This window comes from Bombina bombina, chromosome 7 (assembly GCF_027579735.1).
Source record: "Bombina bombina isolate aBomBom1 chromosome 7, aBomBom1.pri, whole genome shotgun sequence".
Classification (NCBI taxonomy): Eukaryota; Metazoa; Chordata; class Amphibia; order Anura; family Bombinatoridae; genus Bombina; species Bombina bombina.
In genome coordinates, this window is record NC_069505.1 from 250458125 (window position 1) to 250480770 (window position 22646).

The following is a 22646-nucleotide window of genomic DNA, read 5'->3' on the forward strand; positions in this document are numbered from 1 at the left end:
AACTGAGGCTCTACTGCTGGGTAAAATGCATATTGTGTATCTATGAAACTGAGAATCTACTGCAGGGTAAAATGCATATTATGTATCTATGAAACTGAGGATCAAGTAAAAGTACAGGGTAAATGCATATTGTGCATCTATGAAGCGGAGGATCTACTCCAAGGTAAACTGCATATTGTGCATCTATTAAACTGAGGCTCTACTGCAGGGTAAAATGCATATTATGTACCTATGAAACTAAGGATATACTGCTGGGTAAAATGCATATTGTGTATCTATGAAACTAGCTGCTAGATTTAGAGTTTTGTCGGTAAAGACCCGCGTATCTAACGCTGCTTTTTTTCCCAACGCACCTTTCCAACAACACTGGTATTTAGAGTTGTCTGAGGGGCTGCGTTAGGCTCAAAAAAGGGTGCGTTGAGCCTAACTTAGCTCCACTTCAACTCTCAATACCAGCGCTGCTTACGGAAGCGGTAAGCTGGGAAAACGTGCTCGTGCACGATATCTCCATAGGAAACAATGGGGCTGAGCTGGCTGAAAAAAACCTAACACCTGCAAAAAAGCAGCGTTTAGCTCGTAACGCAGCCCCATTGTTTCCTATGGGGAAACACTTTCTAAGTCTGCACCTAACATCCTAACATGAACCCCAAGCCTCTAACCTTACACTTATTAAACCCTAATCTGCCGCCCCCGCTATCGTTGACCCCTGCATTTTATTATTAACCACTAATCTTCCGCTCCGGACACCGCCGCCACCTACATTATCCCTATGAACCCCTAATCTGCTGCCCCTAACACCCCGACCCCTATATTATATTTATTAACCCCTAATCTGCCCCCCCAACGTCGCCGCTACCTTACCTACACTTATTAACCCCTAATCTGCCGACCGGACCTCGCCGCCACTATAATAAATGTATTAACCCCTAAACCGCCGCACTCCCGCCTCGCAAACACTATAATAAATAGTATTAACCATTAATCTGCCCTCCCTAACATCGCCGCCACCTAACTTCAAGTATTAACCCCTAATCTGCCGACTGGACCTCGCCGCTACTCTAATAAATGTATTAACCCCTAAAGCTAAGTCTAACCCTAACACCCCCCTAAGTTAAATATAATTTTAATCTAACAAAATAAATTAAATCTTAATAACTAAAGTCTTCCTATTTAAAACGAAATACTTACCTGTAAAATAAACCCTAATATAGCTACAATATAACGAATAATTATATTGTAGCTATTTTAGGATTTATATTTATTTTACAGGCAACTTTGTATTTATTTTAACTAGGTACAATAGCTATTAAATAGTTATTAACTATTTAATAGCTACCTAGTTAAAATAATTACAAAATTACCTGTAAAATAAATCCTAAGGTTACAATTAAACCTAACACTACACTATCAATAAATTAATTAAATAAATTACCTACAATTACATACAATTAAATAAAATAAACTAAACTACAAAAAAACCAAACACTAAATTACAAAAAATAAAAAAAGATTACAAGAATATTAGGCTTATTACACCTACTCTAAGCCCCCTAATAAAATAAAAGAAGTCCCCCAAAATAATAAAGGTCCCTACCCTATTCTAAATTAAAAAGTAATCAGCTCTTCTACCAGCCCTTAAAAGGGCTTTTTGCGGGGCATGCCCCTAAGTAATCAGCTCTTTTGCCTGTAAAAAAAAATACAACCCCTCAACATTAAAATCCACCACCCACATACCCCTACTCTAACCCAAACCCCCCTTAAATAAACCTAAAACTACCCCCCTGAAGATCTCCCTACCTTGAGTCGTGTTCACCCAGCCGGGCACCGATGGACCAAAAGAGGACATCCGGAGCGGCAGAAGTCTTCATCCTATCCGGGCAGAAGAGGACATCCGGACCGGCAGACATTCTAGGATTCTATCAGCCAATCGGAATTAAGGTAGGAAAAATCTGGATCAGCCAATCAGATTTTTCCTACCTTAATTCCGATTGGCTAATAGAATCCTATCAGCCAATCGGAATTCGAGGGACGCCATCTTGGATGACGTCATTTAAAGGAACCTTCATTCGGCGAGTAGGCGTCGGTTGAAGAGGATGGATCCGCGTCGGCTGGAAGAAGATGGCTCCGCTCCGGATGGATGAAGATAGAAGATGCCGCTTGGATGAAGATGTCTGCCGGTCCGGATGTCCTCTTCTGCCCGGATAGGATGAAGACTGCTGCTGCTCCTGATGTCCTCTTTTGGTCCATCGGTGCCCGGTTTGGGTGAACATGACTCAAGGTAGGGAGATCTTCAGGGGGGTAGTGTTAGGTTTATTTAAGGGAGGTTTGGGTGGGTTAGAGTAGGGGTATGTGGGTGGTGGGTTTTAATGTTGGGGGGGGTTGTATTTTTTTTTACAGGCAAAAGAGCCGATTACTTAGGGGCATGCCCCTCAAAAAGCCCTTTTAAGGGCTGGTAAAAAAGCTGGTTACTTTTTAATTTAGAATAGGGTTGGGACCTTTATTATTTTGGGGGGCTTTTTTATTTTATTAGGGGGCTTAGAGTAGGTGTAATTAGCCTAATATTCTTGTAATCTTTTTTTATTTTTTGTAATTTAGTGTTTGTTTTTTTTTGTAATTTTGTTTAGTTTATTTAATTGTATGTAATTGTAGGTAATTTATTTAATTAATTAATTGATACTGTAGTGTTAGGTTTAATTGTAATTTAGGTTAGGATTTATTTTACAGGTAATTTTGTAATTATTTTAACTAGGTAGCTATTAAATAGTTAATAACTATTTTATAGCTATTGTACCTAGTTAAAATAAATACAAAGTTGCCTGTAAAATAAATATAAATCCTAAAATAGCTACAATATAATTATTCGTTATATTGTAGCTATATTAGGGTTTATTTTACAGGTAAGTATTTAGTTTTAAATAGGAATACTTTAGTTAATTAGATTTAATTTATTTCGATAGATTAAAATTATATTTAAAGGGACCTTAAACACTTGGCATTAGGGTTTTGTGTTTTTTTTTTATTCATAATGTTTTTCAGTTCTTAAAATGCAAATACCTTTTATTTTTTTATTATAGGTGTTCAATTTTTATTTATTTTTTTCTGACCGCTCCGTGAAGACATGTGTGAAAGTGATGCTGACAAAACTGTAAGTCTGCTTATTGCTGTGAGCGTGCACGCATATAGACATCGTGCTCACAGCATAACTAAAAAACTACTGCTCCTATAAAGTTTGCAGCTATAATCTTTATTGCTAAAGCAGCATATCTTTTGAACTGGCCTCAGCTATTGTTTGTTATATAGCTGTAAGATAAACATTCATTATCGATTATTAAAAAAATATAATATTTACTCTAGACTGTAAAAATCCTCAATGTAGTGCAAGGGAAAGAGGGATGGGTAGGGATCCTCCAACACAGTTACAGCTCAGCGAGGCGACTGCTGTCTCATAAATATATTATGTTATCTTTATCACTAAGCTGTGTCACCATTCCACCCCTCTCTCTAAGCTCCCGGAGTCCCGCTCAAGCCATACATTTTTTTCTTTACTTTCAGAGTTTGTTTAGATCGGACCCTTTGAAAATCTTATCCTTAGTTTTTGATTTACGGCTTTGACCAGCAGCTCAGATGAGAACAGAGAGCGTGAGCTGCTGGTCAAAGCTGTAAATCAAAAACTAATTGAATTTTCATAATTATAATTTTATTTAGTAACATCATCATTACCCAGAGACCATCACTAGGTCATTATAAGATATTTAGCCTACAAACTCAATAGAGACTTCAAGTACGTAAATTGGAATTGATGATTGGTCTACAGAAATGTCAACAAACAACAAACATATAGACGATTTTTATCCAATCAGAGTGGAGCGAGGGCGGGACTTCCGGTTTTGCAGGGTTTAAATCCCCAAAAACTCGGCGGCTCGCTGCCTTTGATAAAGCCCTATCGGGCGAAACGCGTCAGGGGAGAGTGCTGACTCCTTCACACTCGATATTTGTGTCTTTTTAACTGCCCAGTACCATTTATCTATGTGCCGCTAAGATTGTACTTTGCAAACAGTACTATCATTGAGTGATTTGGGTTGTGCCAGACTTAGCCATACTTATAAACTGAACTCTGTGAGCAGATATGCATTGGTGTGTGCCCGAATAAATTCAATGATGAATGAATGATTGTAGACTTATACTTGCTGACCGGGTAATTATTATCCAGATTGATCCACTAAAAAGGCTCTTTAACGTACAATACAAAATTCATACAGCCTGGGTTGTGCCAGACTTAGTCATATCATATATATATATAGCCTTTCAAACACAGTGGATGCCTGAAAAACAGGACCTAAGCTCGCCGTGATTATCCATAGAGGATTACCGATTCTGACACCCAACACATATAGCTGGGCTGAACAAGTACTTTGTATCTCATGTGATCTAGTATTAGCTGTGGGCAACTATCGCAGTTTACCGAAGTTACAATATTGCCTGAAAAGCAGCCTGGGGCGTGTTAGATCCAGTGATACCGTGAATAGAACACTGGAGAAGAGGGAATAGTAGACGATTACCTGATATAATCCTAATTACTTAGATACTGAGGACTATTTTCCTTGTCCCCATATTCAATATGAAAATTATAATTAAACATAGTTCGGTTTATGTAATAGTCAGCATTATGTATTTAGGTGATACTATAAACCAATACTACTAATACAGACATTAGCCTGATATATAATTGAATCCAACTGATATTGCAGTTGTGATGCATATGGCAGCATTTGTTTAAAGTTACAACTAATAGTTTATTATTAGTTTGAACACAATACATAATCATACTGGACGATTTAGTTAGCCTGGAATTTAACACTGAACTGCAAGTCCACTGTATACAGTAATTGATATATTTTTAGTTCTTTACTAATATTGATTAGATACCTGATATTACTGACATATCTTTATCTGGTATTCTGATACACTCCTATTTAGGAATTTGAATCTTTATTAAATAGAGGGGGCACAATTCACTCAATCTTTGATCATATGTACCCAACTCACACTCCTAATTACTGTTTGTTCCATTTATATTGCAACAGTGTTTAGCGGACATTATTTGTTACTGTTTAGATCACTCATAACTGTGAACATATACAGGCCTAATCTCAATATTTTGTGATCAAATAAACGTAAATACCACTAGAATTTGGTACTGGAGTGTATTTTAATTGTGTGTGTACTTCAACCAACAATTTGGTTTTTTAATTTTAATAATAAAAGTTATATTTTAAAATCCTGGTGGGACCACCTGCCCTTTAGTTCAGGGCCCAGAGTGCTACAAGTGCATACTTTTGGAGTTTTGGTATTCTTCATATCATTTTTCCTTTCGGTTTAAAATGCATATTGTGTATCTATGAAACGGAGGTTCTACTGCAGGGTAAAATGCATATTGTGTATCTATGAAACTGAGGTTCTACTACAGGGTAAATACATATTGTGTGTCACGGATACTAGGCTGCAAGGGCTAAACCCCTACCCCCCTACAACATTACCCCTGTTGTTTCTTAGTGGTTTTTGGGCTCATCAGAGCAACCACAATCTCTAGGAGCGTTTTGTTGGCTTGTTTTTGTGTTCTAAACTTGTTTAAAGAAGAGCTGGTCTTTGACCAGGAAAACCCTCCTAGGCTGGCCGGGCTCCTGGAACTCCCGGTCGGCCGCCTCACAACGGAAACCCGCCTAACCCCTCTCAGGCTGGCCAGGCTCCTGGAACTCGCGGTCGGCCACAGGACACCTGCTAAGTTTACCATTGGTTGCTTCAGCAGCCCTTTGCCCCAGAATTCTGCTCTTTTAGGGAGTGGTAGCCCCTAAGGAGGACAAGAGCTGGGGGAATTATCGGAGGGGAGCTCCTTTGGGAACCATGGGTTTTGGTCACCCCTATCCCCATAACTTCAAGGGACTGTAACTCCGGTCCCTAGTAACGAATCATGCTTAAAATGACACCCTGGAAGTGCCGCCGCTCCCCCGGGATCACCCCGACACCGCCACCCCTCGGTACTGGGATTCTGTGGGACTGTGGCTGCTATGGATTGTCCAGGGTCTTATCAAGATGAGCTGTGTGTATAAAAGGAGTGCATGTTTTCAATAAAATCAGTTCCTGTTTCACCTGACTGCTAGTATGTCTAGTTATTGGGTGGGATCCTGCTAAAATCACTTTCCTGGGCTACATAGCAGCCTGTTCCAGGCAGAGGAAGGACCCTCTGGCAGAGCTACCTAGTCTGGGTAGTCGGAGTATGCCACAGCGTGGGACCCTGAGTACTGGTGCTGTCGGGCATCAGGGGTGGCTACAGGCTGTGGTCATTTGCCAGCTACATAGCTGCAGTCGGCAGGGAGGAAGCAGGACCCGTTTGGCGGAGCTACCCAGTCGGGGTAGCCGGGGTATCCGTCACATTGGCTGGCAGCGGTGGGATCTGCTTCTATCACACAGTTTCTGCTAACAGAGGAGACGTGCCACAGTAGCCGGTAACTATGGGAACCAAGCTCCTAAGGAGAGTACAGGAGGTGCTGGCCCAGCTGGACGGTCCTAGTTCGTATTGGGACCTGCTGGCACAAAGGGACTTTGTCCGCCGGCGACTCTGGAGGGAGGCTCTTCAACAAGAGCAGGGCTATCGAGTAACAACCTTCCCCCCTGATGACAAAGATTACTGGCTCCAAAAGAATTTCCGAGTACCTTGCCTGTGAGGACAGCCCCGGGAGGAATGGCTGTCTGAATTGGATGGACTGGTCCAGGATGAGATGGTTCTGGATGACAGCTACAGGGCCCTCCGATGGTATGCTATGCAAGTGTGGCCATGGCTGGGTGATGGTGTCCCCACAGAGGGCTTTGGCTACGGCGGCCCTGGATTACTATTTGAACTAATGGCAGAGGACCCAGATTTTAGGAGTCAGGAGGAATGGAGACTTAAAGACATTTTTGAGTACCGAGGGAGCCTGCTGAGTCTCTCAGGGGTACCCTGGCTGCAAGCCCATTTGGATTATATATGTGGCAAGGAATTGGAGATGGAACAGAGATACAAAAGACTGCTAGATTGCGTTAAACAGCATGCCACAGAGCCTGCAGGGAGCCATGATACAGCAGTCTGGGAATCATGGGAGGTTGGCCTCAGAGAAGTGGCAACAGAGAATAAGCGACAACGAGCTGCTAGATACAGATCAGCAGCTGGGCCCCGAGCTTATGGACTTGGACATGGGAGCCACCCTAGCAGAAGCACTGGCAACAGGGCAGAGAGCCGTCGGCCTCTGTCCAGCCCCTGCAGCAGCTCTGGAAAACCAGAGAGAGGAGGTAGTCGTCCTCCCTCCCCTTACACAGAACCCCTTCCTGGGAGAGGAGACAGTCGGTCTCTCTCCCCAGCAGCAGAGCCAGGAGCAGGGAGAGGAGACAGTCAGTCTCTCTCCCCAGCGGCAGAGCCAGGAGCAGGGAGAGGAGACAGTCAGTCTCTCTCCCCAGCGGCAGAGCCATCCCCTGGGAGTGGAGGTCATCGTCCTCCCTCCCCTTACACAGAACCCCTTCCTGGGAGAGGAGACAGTCGGTCTCTCTCCCCAGCGGCAGAGCCAGGAGCAGGGAGAGGAGACAGCCTGTCTCTCTCCCCAGCGGCAGAGCCAGCAGCCGGGCCCCGAGCTTATGGACTTGGACAAGGGAGCCACCCTAGCAGAAGCACTGGCAACAGGGCAGAGAGCCGTCGGCCTCTGCCCAGCCCCTGCAACAGCTCTGGTAAACCTGGAAGCGAAGGTCGTCAACCTCCCTCCCCTTACACAGAACCCCTTCCTGGGAGAGGAAACAGTCGGTCTCTCTCCCCAGCGGCAGAGCCAGGAGCAGGGAGAGGAGACAGTCGGTCTCTCTCCCCAGCGGCACAGCCGTCCCCTGGGAGTGGAGGTAGTTGTCCTCCATCCCCTTACCAAGAACCTCTTGCAGGGAGAGACGGATGTTGAAAACTCTCCCCAGCGGGAGGAGACAGTCAGTCTCCCTCCGCAGCGGCAGAGCAGTTTCCCATGGAGTGGAGGTAGCAGACCTCCCTCCCCAGCGATAGATCTCCTTCTAGGGAGAAGAGACCGACCGTCTCTCCCCTCAGTAGCTTGGCAGGGTCTCTACCCTTTTCTTGTCCCAGAGTATTTCTCACAGGGGGCAGGCCAGGGGGCTACCCGCTCATGCAGTTGGTGCCACGAGTTTTGCCTGCCCCATCAAGGAGCAACTTCAACCTACAGCCGGGAAACCGGCAATGGCTTTGTTGGATATCCGTCCCTGCATTTGGTGACACCAGTTTGGGCACCCGAGTCTTGCCTGCCCCACCAAGCTGCAACCTCAACCTACAGTCTGGGGTGGGGATACAGCTGGGAAACCGGCACTGGCTTTGTTTGTGGGTGGGTCAGCCGGTACTAAACAGAGTGTGACAGAGAGAGGCAGTGTGGCCATGAAACTTAAGGACACTGGTACTTGTGGGAGAGCAATTGTTTGGGAGCCGGCCTTAGTGGGACTGTGGCTGCTATGGAGGTGCCGGGCATGGCGGGAACATTGTGGGATTGTCCAGGGTCTTATCAAGATGAGCTGTGTGTATAAAAGGAGTGTATATGTTTTCAATAAAATCAGTTCCTGTTTCACCTGAATGCTAGTATGTCTAGATATTTGGGTGGGCTCCTGCTAAAATCACTTTCCTGGGCTACATAGCAGCCTGTTCCAGGCAGAGGAAGGACCCTCTGGCAGAGCTACCTAGTCTGGGTAGCCGGAGTCTGCCACAGGGTGGGACCCTGAGTACTGGTGCTGTCTGGCATCAGGGGTGGCTACAGACTGTGGTCACTTGCCAGCTACATAGCTGTAGTCGGCAAGGAGGAAGCAGGACCCGTTTGGTGGAGCTACCCAGTCGGGGTAGCCAGGGTATCTGTCACATTGTGTATCTATGAAGCTGAGGATCTATTGCCGGGTAAAATGCATATTGTGTATCTATAAAACTGAGGATCTAATGCAGGGTAAAATGCATATTGTGCATCTATGAAACTGAGGCTCTACTGCAGGGTAAAATGCATATTGTGTATCTATGAAACTGAAGATCTACTGCAGGGTAAAATGCATATTGTGTATCTATGAAACTGAGGATCTACTGCAGGGTAAAATGCATATTGTGTATCTATGAAACTGAGGCTCTACTGCAGGGTAAATGCATATGGTGTATATTTGAAGCGGAGGATCTACTGCAGGGTAAAATGCATATTGTGTATCTATGAAACCGAGGATCAACTGCAGGGTAAAATGCATATTGTGCATCTATGAAACAGAGGATCAACTGCAGGGTAAAATGCATATTGTGTATATATGAAACTGAGGATCTACTGCTGGGTAAAATGCATATTGTGTATCTATGAAACTGAATATCTACTGCAGGGTAAAATGCATATTGTGTATCTATGAAACTGAAGATCTACTGCAGGGTAAAATGCATATTGTGTATCTATGAAACTGAGGATCTACTGCAGGGTAAAATGCATATTGTGTATCTATGAAACTAAGGATCTACTGCAGGGTAAAATGCATACTGTGTATCTATGAAACTGAATATCTACTGCAGGGTAAAATGCATATTGTGTATCTATGAAACTGAAGATCTACTGCAGGGTAAAATGCATATTGTGTATCTATAAAAATGAGGCTCTACTGCAGGGTAAAATGCATATCGTGTATATTTGAAGCTGAGGATCTACTGCAGGGTAAATGTATATTGTGTATTTATGAAACTAAGGATTTACTGCAGGGTAAAATGCATATTGTGTATCTATGAAACTGAGGATCTACTGCTGGGTAAAATGCATATTGTGTATCTATGAAACTGAATATCTACTGCAGGGTAAAATGCATATTGTGTATCTATGAAACTGAAGATCTACTGCAGGGTAAAATGCATATTGTGTATCTATGAAACTGAGGATCTACTGCAGGGTAAAATGCATATTGTGTATCTATGAAACTAAGGATCTACTGCAGGGTAAAATGCATATTGTGTATCTATGAAACTGAGGATCTACTGCTGGGTAAAATGCATACTGTGTATCTATGAAACTGAATATCTACTGCAGGGTAAAATGCATATTGTGTATCTATGAAACTGAAGATCTACTGCAGGGTAAAATGCATATTGTGTATCTATAAAAATGAGGCTCTACTGCAGGGTAAAATGCATATCGTGTATATTTGAAGCTGAGGATCTACTGCAGGGTAAATGTATATTGTGTATTTATGAAACTAAGGATTTACTGCAGGGTAAAATGCATATTGTGTATCTATGAAACTAAGGCTCTACTAGAGGGTAAAATGCATATTGTGTATCTTTGTAGCAGAGGATCTACTGCAGGGTAAAATGCATATTGTGTATCTTTGTAGCGGAGAATCTACTGCAGGGTAAAATGTATATTGGTGTATCTTTGTAGCGGAGGATCTACTGCAGGGTAAAATGCATATTGTGTATCTTTGTAGCGGAGGATCTACTGCATGGTAAAATGTATATTGGTGTATCTTTGTAGCAGAGGATCTACTGCAGGGTAAAATGCATATTGAGTATATTTGAAACTTAGAATCTACTGCAGGGTAAAATACACATTGTGTATATTTGAAGCGGAGGATCTACTGCAGGGTAAACTGCATATTGATGTAACACTTATGAATATTAGGAATGATAATTACCTGCATCCAGCTTCATAAAATATGTTGGTTTCTCTATGATAATGTCACAGTGACCATCATCTATCGGCTTAAACTTCAGCCTGCTGTATTTTTCTAGCTCTGCAAACCTAATGAAGATAACAATTAAAGCCACTGTTGTTAATTCAGGTTTAGCTTTTTCATTATAAATAAAAGATCTACATGACAATTTTTTTTTATCATCTTTAATTAAAAATGTGAATCCCCTAAAAAGTTTAGTTATGCATAAAAAAAAATTAAAAAAATATTGCAATTTACTTTCACTTTTTCCGGTTATATAACGTTAAAAAAACATAAAATTTCCCAGAGTGGCTGAAAATTACCTTATAAGACTGATTTATATATATTCTTAAAGGGAAATAAAACCCAAAAATGTATCTTCATGATTTATATAGAGCACACAGTAATAAATAACTTTCAGATTTATTTCTATTACAAAATTCTTGTGTCATATGGGCATAGGTACTACATCACACAGTACTTTGATCAGCATACTGTTTTGATGTAGTACCTTCGTCCAACATTGCGGCGCATGTTGTACTATAAATTTAGGCAGCGGAGACTGCAACTGGGGACTGAAGGCATCTGCCTTTATATAGTAAGGGAGCGTTGTATGAAGCCAGATCGCAGATAATTACAGAGAGTGACACTGTCTGTGTCACTCTCTGTAACAATCATCATTAATGCCGAGTGGGAACGGTGGGAGGAAAGGAGGGAGGTGGGTGGATCGGCCCAGCGTGTATGAAGGGAGAGATGGGGCCCTACACTATGAAACAGTATGGGCTGTAGGGTGGAAGGAAGGATCCTATACTGCGGAAAATATTGATCTTGTATGGGGCAGGGGGTGGCGTTACGCTACTGAAATATATAAAATCATACATTATAATTAAAAATAAAATTTAAAAAAAAAATACATATTTTGCTACTGGCATACTGGCTGCCAGTAACAAATATTGAGGTGGTCAGTGGGAGGGTAAGAGAGCTGTTGGGGGGGGATCAGGGAGGTGGGAGGGTGAGGAGGAACCCCTACACTACATAAATATATATATTTTTTAAAAAAACTCTAAACTGCGGTCTGCCAGTGCCGAAGATGGTGGTGAACAGTGTGGTGGAGGGAAGAGAGATGGTTGGGAGAATTCAAGTAGGGATCAGGGGGTTCGAGCTGTCTACACTACAGAAAAAATTAACTTTACAAGCTGATTAACTCCTTCACTGCCAGGAATTTCAAGTGTGGTGCGCAGCTGCAATTTACAGCCTTCTAATTGCCAAAAAACAATGGAAAAGCCATAAATGTCTGCTATTTCTGAACAAAGGGGACCTCAGAAAAGGTTTACAACCATTTGTCTTATGACTGCAGTAGTTGTGTGTAAATAATTTCAGTGAAAAAACAAAGTTTGTGAAAAAAGTTAATTTGTTTTTATATGTTTGTATCTGGCAGCCAAAAAAGTGGCATCAAATATAACAAAATAGGTCTAGATCAATACCTTGGGTTGTCTACATTAAAGGTACAGTGTTTCATTACTGAGACAGGACATGCAATTTTAAACAACTTTCCAATTTATGTTTATTATCATGCTTTGTTCTCTTGGTATTCTTTGTTGAAAGCTAAACCTAGGTAGGCTCATATGCTAATTTCTAAGCCGTTGAAGGCTGCCTCTTATCTCTGCACATTCTATTAGCCATATAGATAATAAATGAGTACAAATTGAAATCACGCAATCGTTCATGCGATTGGATGATTTAAATGATGGGATCAGGTGGGGGGGGGCTATAATGCTAGGCACGGCTCCCAGTCTGCAATCCCATATAGGAAGCGGCTAAAGTTTTAGGACAGCCGAATGGTTAGGATGATCCATGCTGTCCTAACGGCGCTAAAGCCCAGCTCATTTTGGATGGCATAGAACGTCTCCTAGCGGTGGGAAAGGGGTTACGTATAAACTGTTGTAACGCGTCTAGGTACATTCCCTGGGGTGTCTAGTATATATATATATATATAAATAAAACTCTACAATATACTTTCATTATTTATTTTGTCCCCTTTTCCTGTAATTCTATTCTGAAACTGTGAGCTTTTCAGTTCCTGTTAGAAAAGGAAGCGCAGAACATGATTATATTCCACACAGCCATTGGTTGCAAGCTCTAGTGACCTATTTATAACTGTCCCTAATTGGCCACAGCAGAGAAGGTAACCTAAGTTACAACATGGCAGCTCCCATTGTTTTATAGACACTAAAACTTTACACTTATTTTGCTGATATTTAAACAACTAATGAAACTTTAAAGAAATACGTCTACATGTAATTCTCAGATTAATCTTTGTTTGAATGCATCATTCTATCTAGCTTTTAGTGTTTAATGTCCCTATAAGGAAAACCACAAATTACTGAATTGTAAATCACAGTTAGGTCTAAAATTCTAAACACAGCAAAACAGAAAAGTGATAAGGGAGATGGAAGGGTTAACCGTGGCACATACCAAGACTGCAGGGGACTCTTACGTTCACCTTGAGACTTCAGTTTATGGGAGTCAAGGTGACAATGACCTCCAATGTCTCCATCCTGAAAAAAGTCTTCTCTAAACCTGAAATATGTAAAAAGTCACTGTTGTATATACAATTCAGTTACTGCATTAGCCATTTAGGTCACATGCTCACATCCCTAAAGAGACACTGTAGTGTATAAAAAAACATGCAGTAATTAATTACACCATGTATCAGTGTTCTCCACAGAAAATTTTGGCATCCGGGTGGCATTATAAAGTAGTAGTGTGGCATTATAAAGTAGCTGGGTGGCATTATGAAGTAGCCGGGAGACATTATGAAGTAGCCGGTTGGCATTATGACGTAGCCGGGTGACATTATGAAGTAGCCAGGTGGCATTATGAAGTAGCCGGTTGGCATTATGAAGTAGCAGTGTGACATTATAAAGTAGCCGGGTGACATTATAAAGTAGCCGCGTGGGGGCAGTGTAATACTTTGTAATATTATTATATTTTTCTCCTATCCAAAGGACACAACAATTGTATAATTTAACAAATGTATTTAATGATAATATGTGCAATAAATATTAAACATTTTAATGTTAGCTTAATATTGGCTACAATTTTAGCTGGGTGGGTAGGAAAATAGAAGTTCATACAGTCCAAAAACACATCCGCCATTTAGAAATCAGACAAAACCTCACTTGGACACAGGGATTCGGTGCTGCTGTCAGTAGAGTAGAGTTCTTGTTCTTTTCCACTGAAGCAGAGGTTGCTAAACACATATAAACATACAGTGCATCCCGGATATAAGTGAATTTATTAAGCACAGAGATAAAGCAACACAATATCTACTCATAGAAGTGATGTAAGAAATAGTCTTTTCCGTGACATCCGGTGGATGCGTTCTCCTACCTAAGCCGCTAGCACCAGGGCAGTATTAAGTATATTGAATACTGATGGGTGTGGTGAGAAAAAAGCGCTTGGGGACAACACTTGAGTCGCTCTACAACAAAGGTGTCTTAGCGCACCTTGGAAAAGAACATGAAAACAGATGTGTAAAGAGCGCCAGAGGGTTGTGGTTAAAACAGTAATTTAATATAAAAATGTTATTTAATATAAAATACTTTAAAAGGATATGTTAAAATCAATGAGTGTGTGCAATGTGTAGTACAATAAGCACCATACATAAAATACAATATAAATGAAATCACAAAAAGCAATATAAATGAAATCACAAATAATACTGTTATACTTGTCTCAACAACTGTCTAGGGTGCACCTCTATAGTAAATGAATCGTCTATGGTTCCAATAAATGAATAATAAAAAGTCATGAGTCTAAAATTACAAATTGAAATTTGTCCCAAATAAAGAAATGTTCCAGTAGTGATTAGTTCCAGTGGGTGATGATAATAGTGAATGGTGATAAATATCCAAAAAATCCAAAGAATACAAAAATTCTCCAAAAATGTAAAAAAAACTTTTAAAATTAATAAAAAATTTAATAAAAAATTAAAACTGTGACCAAAAAAGTGAAAATCAAAAAATATAAAAAAAACAGAATTTATGCTTACCTGATAAATTTCTTTCTCTTGTGATGTATCGAGTCCACGGATTCATCCATACTTGTGGGATATTCTCCTTCCTAACATGAAGTGGCAAAGAGAGCACCCACAGCAGAGGTGTCTATATAGCTCCTCCCTTAGCTCCGCCCCCCAGTCATTCGACCAAAGGCTAGGAAGAAAAAGGAGAAACTATAGGGTGCAGAAGTGACTGAAGTTTTTCAAATAAAAATATACTACCTGTCTTAAACAGACAGGGCGGGCCGTGGACTTGATACATCACAAGAGAAAGAAATTTATCAGGTAAGCATAAATTCTGTTTTCTCTTGTAAGATGTATCGAGTCCACGGATTCATCCATACTTGTGGGATACCAATACCAAAGCTTTAGGACACGGATGAAGGGAGGTACAAGACAGGTACCTTAAACGGAAGGCACCACTGCTTGTAGAACCTTTCTCCCAAAAATAGCTTCCGAAGAAGCAAAAATATTGAATTTGTAAAATTTGGAAAAAGCATGAAGCGAAGACCAAGTCGCCGCCTTACAAATCTGTTCAACAGAAGCCTCATTTTTAAAAGCCCATGTGGAAGCCACTGCTTTAGTAGAATGAGCAGTAATTATTTCAGGAGGCTGCTGTCCAGCAGTCTCATAAGCCAAACGGATGATGCTTTTCAGCCAAAAGGAAAGAGAGGTAGCCGTAGCCTTTTGACCTCTCCGTTTACCGGAATAAACAACAAACAATGAAGATGTTTGACGGAAATCTTTGGTTGCTTGCAAGTAGAATTTTAAAGCACGAACCACAAGATTGTGCAACAGACGTTCCTTCTTTGAATAAGGATTAGGACACAGTGAAGGAACAATAATTTCCTGATTGATATTCCTATTAGAAACAACCTTAGGAAGGAATCCAGGTTTGGTACGTAAAACCACCTTATCTGCATGGAAAACAGGATAAGGTGAGTCACACTGTAAAGCAGATAACTCAGAAACTCTTCGAGCCGAAGAGATAGCTACTAAAAACAGAACTTTCCAAGATAGAAGCTTAATATCTATGGAATGCATAGGTTCAAACGGAACCCCTTGAAGAACTTTAAGAACTAAGTTTAAGCTCCATGGTGGAGCAACAGGTTTAAATACAGGCTTGATTCTGACTAAAGCCTGACTAAACGCTTGAACGTCTGGAACATCTGCCAGACGCTTGTATAAAAGAATAGACAATGCAGAAATCTGTCCTTTTAAGGAACTAGCTGATAATCCCTTCTCCAAACCTTCTTGGAGAAAGGACAATATTCTAGGAATCCTAATCTTACTCTAAGAGTAACCCTTGGATTCACACCAATAAAAATATTTGCACCAAATCTTATAATAGATCTACCTGGTGACAGGCTTTCTAGCTTGAATCAGGGTATCAATGACCGACTCCAACCACGAAACCACGCTTTGATAGAATCAGGCGTTCCATCTCCATGCAGTCAGACACAGAGAAATTAGATTTGGATGCGTGAATGGACCTTGGATTAGAAGGTCCTGCCTCAATGGCAGAGTCAACGGTGGAACCGATGACATGTTCACTAGGTCTGCATAGCAAGTCCTGCGTGGCCACGCAGGTGCTATCAGAAGTACCGAAGCTCTCTCCTGCTTAATTCTGGCAACTAGACTTGGGAGGCGAGGAAACAGTGGAAATACATAGGCCAGATTGAAGGACGAGGGCACTGCTAGAGCATCTATCAGTACCGCCTGGGGATCCCGGGACCTGGACCCGTAACGAGGAAGTTTGGCATTCTGACGGGACGCCATAAGATCCAATTCTGGTGTGCCCCATAGCTGAGTCAGCTGGGCAAATACCTCCGGATGGAGCTGCCACTCCCGCCGGATGAAAAGTCTGACGACTTAGGAAATCCGCCTCCCAGTTCTCTACCCCTGGGATATGGATTGCTGAGAGATGGCAAGAGTGATCCTCCGGCCATCGGATTATTTTTGTTACCTCCATCATCGCTAGAGAACTCTGTGTTCCTCCTTGATGATTGATATAAGCTACAGTCGTGATGTTGTCCGACTGAAATCTGATGAATTTGGCCGCAGCTAGCATTGAATATCTCTCTCAGTTCTAGAATGTTTATCGGGAGGAGAGTTTCTTCCAGAGACCATAAGCCCTGTGCTTTCAGGGAGTTCCAGACTGCACCCCAGCCTAGCAGGCTGGCATCTGTCGTTACAATGAGCAACTCTGGCCTGCGGAAACACATTCCCTGAGACAACCACCAGAGAAGTGAGTCTCTGGTCTCCTGGTCCAGATGCAGTTGAGGAGATAAATCTGCATAATCTCCATTCCACTGTTTGAGCATGCATAGTTGCAGTGGTCTGAGGTGTAGGCGGACAAAAGGAACTATGTCCATTGCCGCTACCATGAGACCGATTACCTCCATACACTGAGCCACTGATGGTCGAGGAATAGAATGAAGAGCTCGGCAAGTGGTTAAGAGTTTTGATTTTCTGACCTCCGTCAGAAAAATGTTCATTTCTACAGAGTCTATCAGAGTCCCTAGGAAGTAAACTCTTGTGAGAGGGAAGAGAGAACTCTTCTTTATGTTCACCTTCCACCCGTGAGATCTCAGAAAAGCTAACACGATGTCCGTGTGAGACTTGGCTAGCTGGAAAGTCGACGCCTGAATTAAGATGTCGTCTAGATAAGGCGCCACTGCTATGCCCCGCGGTCTTAGAACCGCCAAAAGGGACCCTAGCACCTTTGTGAAAATTCTGGGAGCCGTGGCCAACCCGAAGGGAAGGGACACAAACTGGTAATGCCTGTCCAGAAAGGCGAATCTGAGGAATTGATGATGATCTCTGAATAGGGATGTGTAGATACGCATCCTTTAAGTCCACGGTAGTCATATATTGACCCTCCTGGATCAGAGGTAGAATAGTCCGAATAGTCTCCATCTTGAATGATGGTACTCTGAGGAACTTGTTTAGAATTTTGAGATCCAAGATTGGTCTGAAAGTTCCCTCTTTTTTGGGAACTACAAACAGGTTTGAGTAAAACCCTAGCCCTTGTTCCGCTTTTGGAACTGGGCGGATCACTCCGATGGTATGTAGGTCTTCTACACAGAGTAAGAACGCCTCTCTCTTTGTCTGGTTTGCAGACAATTGAGAAGTGTGAAACCTCCCCCTTGGGGGAGAGTCTTTGAAGTCCAGAAGATATCCCTGGGACACAATTTCTAAAGCCCAGGAATCCTGAACATCTCTTGCCCAAGCCTGAGCGAAGAGAGAGAGTCTGCCCCCTACTATATCCAGTCCATGCTGTCTTAGAGGCAGCTGCAGGCTTCTTGGCCTGTTTGCCCTTGTTCCAAGCCTGGTTAGGTCTCCAGACTGACTTGGATTGGGCAAAATTCCCCTCTTGCTTTGCAGCAGGGGAAGCTGAAGCGGGACTACCCTTGAAATTCCGAAAGGAACGAAAATTATTTTGTTTGGTCCTCAATTTATTTGTTTTATCCTGAGGGAGAGCATGGCCTTTCCCTCCAGTGATGTCTGAAATAATCTCTTTCAGGTCAGGCCCAAATAGGGTCTTTCCTTTGAAAGGGATGTTCAAAAGTTTAGATTTTGATGATACATCAGCAGACCAGGACTTAAGCCATAACGCCCTGCGTGCTAAAATGGCAAAACCTGAATTCTTTGCCGCTAACTTAGCCAGTTGGAAAGCGGCATCTGTAATGAAAGAATTAGCCAACTTAAGAGCCTTAATTCTATCCATAATATCCTCTAATGGAGTCTCCATCTGAAGAGCCTCTTCTAGAGCCTCAAACCAGAAAGCAGCTGCAGTAGTTACAGGAAAAATGCACGCAATAGGTTGGAGAAGAAAACCTTGATTTTCTTCAGGAGACCCTCTAATTTTTTATCCATAGGATCTTTGAAAGCACAACTGTCTTCGATAGGTATAGTTGTACGCTTAGATAGAGTAGAAATAGCTCCCTCCACCTTAGGAACCGTCTGCCACGAGTCCTGCATGGTGTCAGATATGGGAAACATTTTCTTAACAACAGGAGGGGGAGCAAACGGAATACCTGGTTTATCCCACTCCTTAGTAACAATATTCACAATCCTCTTAAGGACTGGAAAAACATCAGTGTAAACAGGAACCTCTAACGTATTGTGCCGCATATAGGCCGCATCTGATTATAGGCCGCACCCTTAAATTTTGGGTGCCATTTTGAAGAAATAAAAAATTTAAAGTAAACACACACAATGTGCAAGCAATGAGTCCCAATGCAGGGTGTTAGCTCCCAGGGGATACTTTTACACTTCCCCAAGTGTATAGAAAAAAGAAAAACAAGGAAAACCTTTATTCAGCCATTAAAGCTGTAATGGCTGAATAAAGGCTTTTTTTCACATTTGAAATTACCAGTACTAAGGAGTACAGCATCTTTCCCTTTTTTATTTTAACATATTAAATAATTTTGTATGTACTGGTACATTTTTAGCAGGTACGATGTGATGGGGATAAAAGCACTTTCTTACCTGACAATATCAGTAGCAAAACGGACTCATATGGGACATTGTGTGCTCCACTCACTTCCTCCCTCATAAGCCCAAGCTCCAAATTACACTGTGCTCAGCACAGTATTACACAGCATTACCGCATCATTACACACCTTCACAGTGGCGGCTCCTGCATATGAGCGTCCTGCTCATTATCCAAACCAATTACCTTTGCAAAATGTTGCAAAACTATCCAACTCCAGCGGACTACAATCCCCATAAGGCCACAGGGTGCACCGGAAGTTCGGCTGTACTGCGCAAGTACAAATTTGCCGATAAGCACCCGATTATAGGCCGCACTGCACATTTAAAGCTACAAATCAAGGGAAAAAAGTGCGGCCTATATTCGGAACAATACGGTATTTGTCCATTTTACACAATTTCTCTGGAACCACTATGGGGTCACAATCATCTAGAGTCGCTAATACCTCCCTGAGCAATAAGCGGAGGTGTTCAAGCTTAAATTTAAAGGCCGTCATGTCAGAATCTGTCTGAGGGAGCGTCTTTCCTGAATCAGAAATTTCTCCCTCAGATAACAAATCCCTTACACTTAATTCAGAACATTGTGAGGGTATATCAGATACGGCTACTAAAGCGTCAGACTGCTCAGCTTTACTTAACCCAGAGCTGTCACGCTTTCCTTGTAAACCAGGCAGTTTAGAGAAAACCTCTGTGAGGGTTTTATTCATAACTGTGGCCATGTCTTGTAAAGTAAATGAATTTGACGCATTAGAGGTACTTGGCGTCACTTGTGCGGGCGTTACTGGTTGTGACACTTGGGGAGAGCTAGATGTCAAAAACTCATTTCCTTCTGTCTGAGAATCATCTATTGCTATATTTTTCATTGCTAAAAACAGAATTTATGTTTACCTGATAAATTACTTTCTCCAACGGTGTGTCTGGTCCACGGCGTTATCCTTACTTGTGGGGATATTCTCTTCCCCAACAGGAAATGGCAAAGAGCCCAGCAAAGCTGGTCACATGATCCCTCCTAGGCTCCGCCTTCCCCAGTCATTCGACCGACGTAAAGGAGGAATATTTGCATAGGAGAAACCATATGATACTGTGGTGACTGTAGTTAAAGAAAATAAATCATCAGACCTGATTAAAAAACCAGGGCGGGCCGTGGACCGGACACACCGTTGGAGAAAGTAATTTATCAGGTAAACATAAATTCTGTTTTCTCCAACATAGGTGTGTCCGGTCCACGGCGTCATCCTTACTTGTGGGAACCAATACCAAAGCTTTAGGACACGGATGAAGGGAGGGAGCAAATCAGGTCACCTAGATGGAAGGCACCACGGCTTGCAAAACCTTTCTCCCAAAAATAGCCTCAGAAGAAGCAAAAGTATCAAACTTGTAAAATTTAGTAAAAGTGTGCAGTGAAGACCAAGTCGCTGCCTTACATATCTGATCAACAGAAGCCTCGTTCTTGAAGGCCCATGTGGAAGCCACAGCCCTAGTGGAATGAGCTGTGATTCTGTCAGGAGGCTGCCGTCCGGCAGTCTCGTAAGCCAATCTGATGATGCTTTTAATCCAAAAAGAGAGAGAGGTAGAAGTTGCTTTTTGACCTCTCCTTTTACCAGAATAAACAACAAACAAGGAAGATGTTTGTCTAAAATCCTTTGTAGCATCTAAATAGAATTTTAGAGCACGAACAACATCCAAATTGTGCAACAAACGTTCCTTCTTTGAAACTGGATTCGGACACAAAGAAGGCACGACTATCTCCTGGTTAATGTTTTTGTTAGAAACAACTTTCGGAAGAAAACCAGGTTTAGTACGTAAAACCACCTTATCTGCATGGAACACCAGATAAGGAGGAGAACACTGCAGAGCAGATAATTCTGAAACTCTTCTAGCAGAAGAAATTGCAACCAAAAACAAAACTTTCCAAGATAATAACTTAATATCAACGGAATGTAAGGGTTCAAACGGAACCCCCTGAAGAACTGAAAGAACTAAATTGAGACTCCAAGGAGGAGTCAAAGGTTTGTAAACAGGCTTGATTCTAACCAGAGCCTGAACAAAGGCTTGAACATCTGGCACAGCTGCCAGCTTTTTGTGAAGTAACACAGACAAGGCAGAAATCTGTCCCTTCAAGGAACTTGCAGATAATCCTTTCTCCAAACCTTCTTGAAGAAAGGATAGAATCTTAGGAATTTTTACCTTGTCCCAAGGGAATCCTTTAGATTCACACCAACAGATATATTTTTTCCATATTTTGTGGTAAATTTTTCTAGTTACAGGCTTTCTGGCCTGAACAAGAGTATCAATGACAGAATCTGAGAATCCTCGCTTTGATAAGATCAAGCGTTCAATCTCCAAGCAGTCAGTTGGAGTGAGACCAGATTCGGATGTTCGAACGGACCTTGAACAAGAAGGTCTCGTCTCAAAGGTAGCTTCCATGGTGGAGCCGATGACATATTCACCAGGTCTGCATACCAAGTCCTGCGTGGCCACGCAGGAGCTATCAAGATCACCGATGCCCTCTCCTGATTGATCCTGGCTAACAGCCTGGGGATGAGAGGAAACGGCGGGAATACATAAGCTAGTTTGAAGGTCCAAGGTGCTACTAGTGCATCTACTAGAGTCGCCTTGGGATCCCTGGATCTGGACCCGTAGCAAGGAACCTTGAAGTTCTGACGAGAGGCCATCAGATCCATGTCTGGAATGCCCCACAGTTGAGTAATTTGGGCAAAGATTTCCGGATGGAGTTCCCACTCCCCCGGATGAAATGTCTGACGACTCAGAAAATCCGCTTCCCAATTTTCCACTCCTGGGATGTGGATTGCAGACAAGTGGCAGGAGTGAGTCTCCGCCCATTGAATGATTTTGGTCACTTCTTCCATCGCCAGGGAACTCCTTGTTCCCCCCTGATGGTTGATGTACGCAACAGTTGTCATGTTGTCTGATTGAAACCGTATGAACTTGGCCTTTGCTAGCTGAGGCCAAGCCTTGAGAGCATTGAGTATCGCTCTCAGTTCCAGAATATTTATCGGTAGAAGAGACTGAGCATGCACAGTTGTAATGGTCTTAGATGAATGCGCGCAAAAGGAACTATGTCCATTGCCGCTACCATCAAACCTATTACTTCCATGCACTGCGCTATGGAAGGAAGAGGAACAGAATGAAGTATTTGACAAGAGTTTAGAAGTTTTGTTTTTCTGGCCTCTGTCAGAAAAATCCTCATTTCTAAAGAGTCTATTATTGTTCCCAAGAAGGGAACCCTTGTTGACGGAGATAGAGAACTATTTTCTACGTTCACTTTCCATCCGTGAGATCTGAGAAAGGCCAGGACAATGTCCGTGTGAGCCTTTGCTTGAGGAAGGGACGACGCTTGAAT

General features: G+C 42.3%; 1 protein-coding gene across 2 annotated transcripts in view; it reads right to left on the reverse strand.

Annotated features, from left to right (window-relative positions):
- The window catches only part of EOGT (EGF domain specific O-linked N-acetylglucosamine transferase), a 198417-nt gene that overhangs the window by 141742 nt on the left and 34029 nt on the right, over positions 1-22646 (reverse strand). For both annotated transcript variants that reach the window (XM_053720694.1, XM_053720693.1), the window contains exons 6-7: positions 13201-13305; positions 10708-10814 (exon numbers count right to left, since the gene is read on the reverse strand). In XM_053720694.1, the coding sequence (XP_053576669.1) occupies positions 10708-10814; positions 13201-13305 (212 nt within the window). The remainder of the gene's footprint in view (positions 1-10707; positions 10815-13200; positions 13306-22646) is intronic.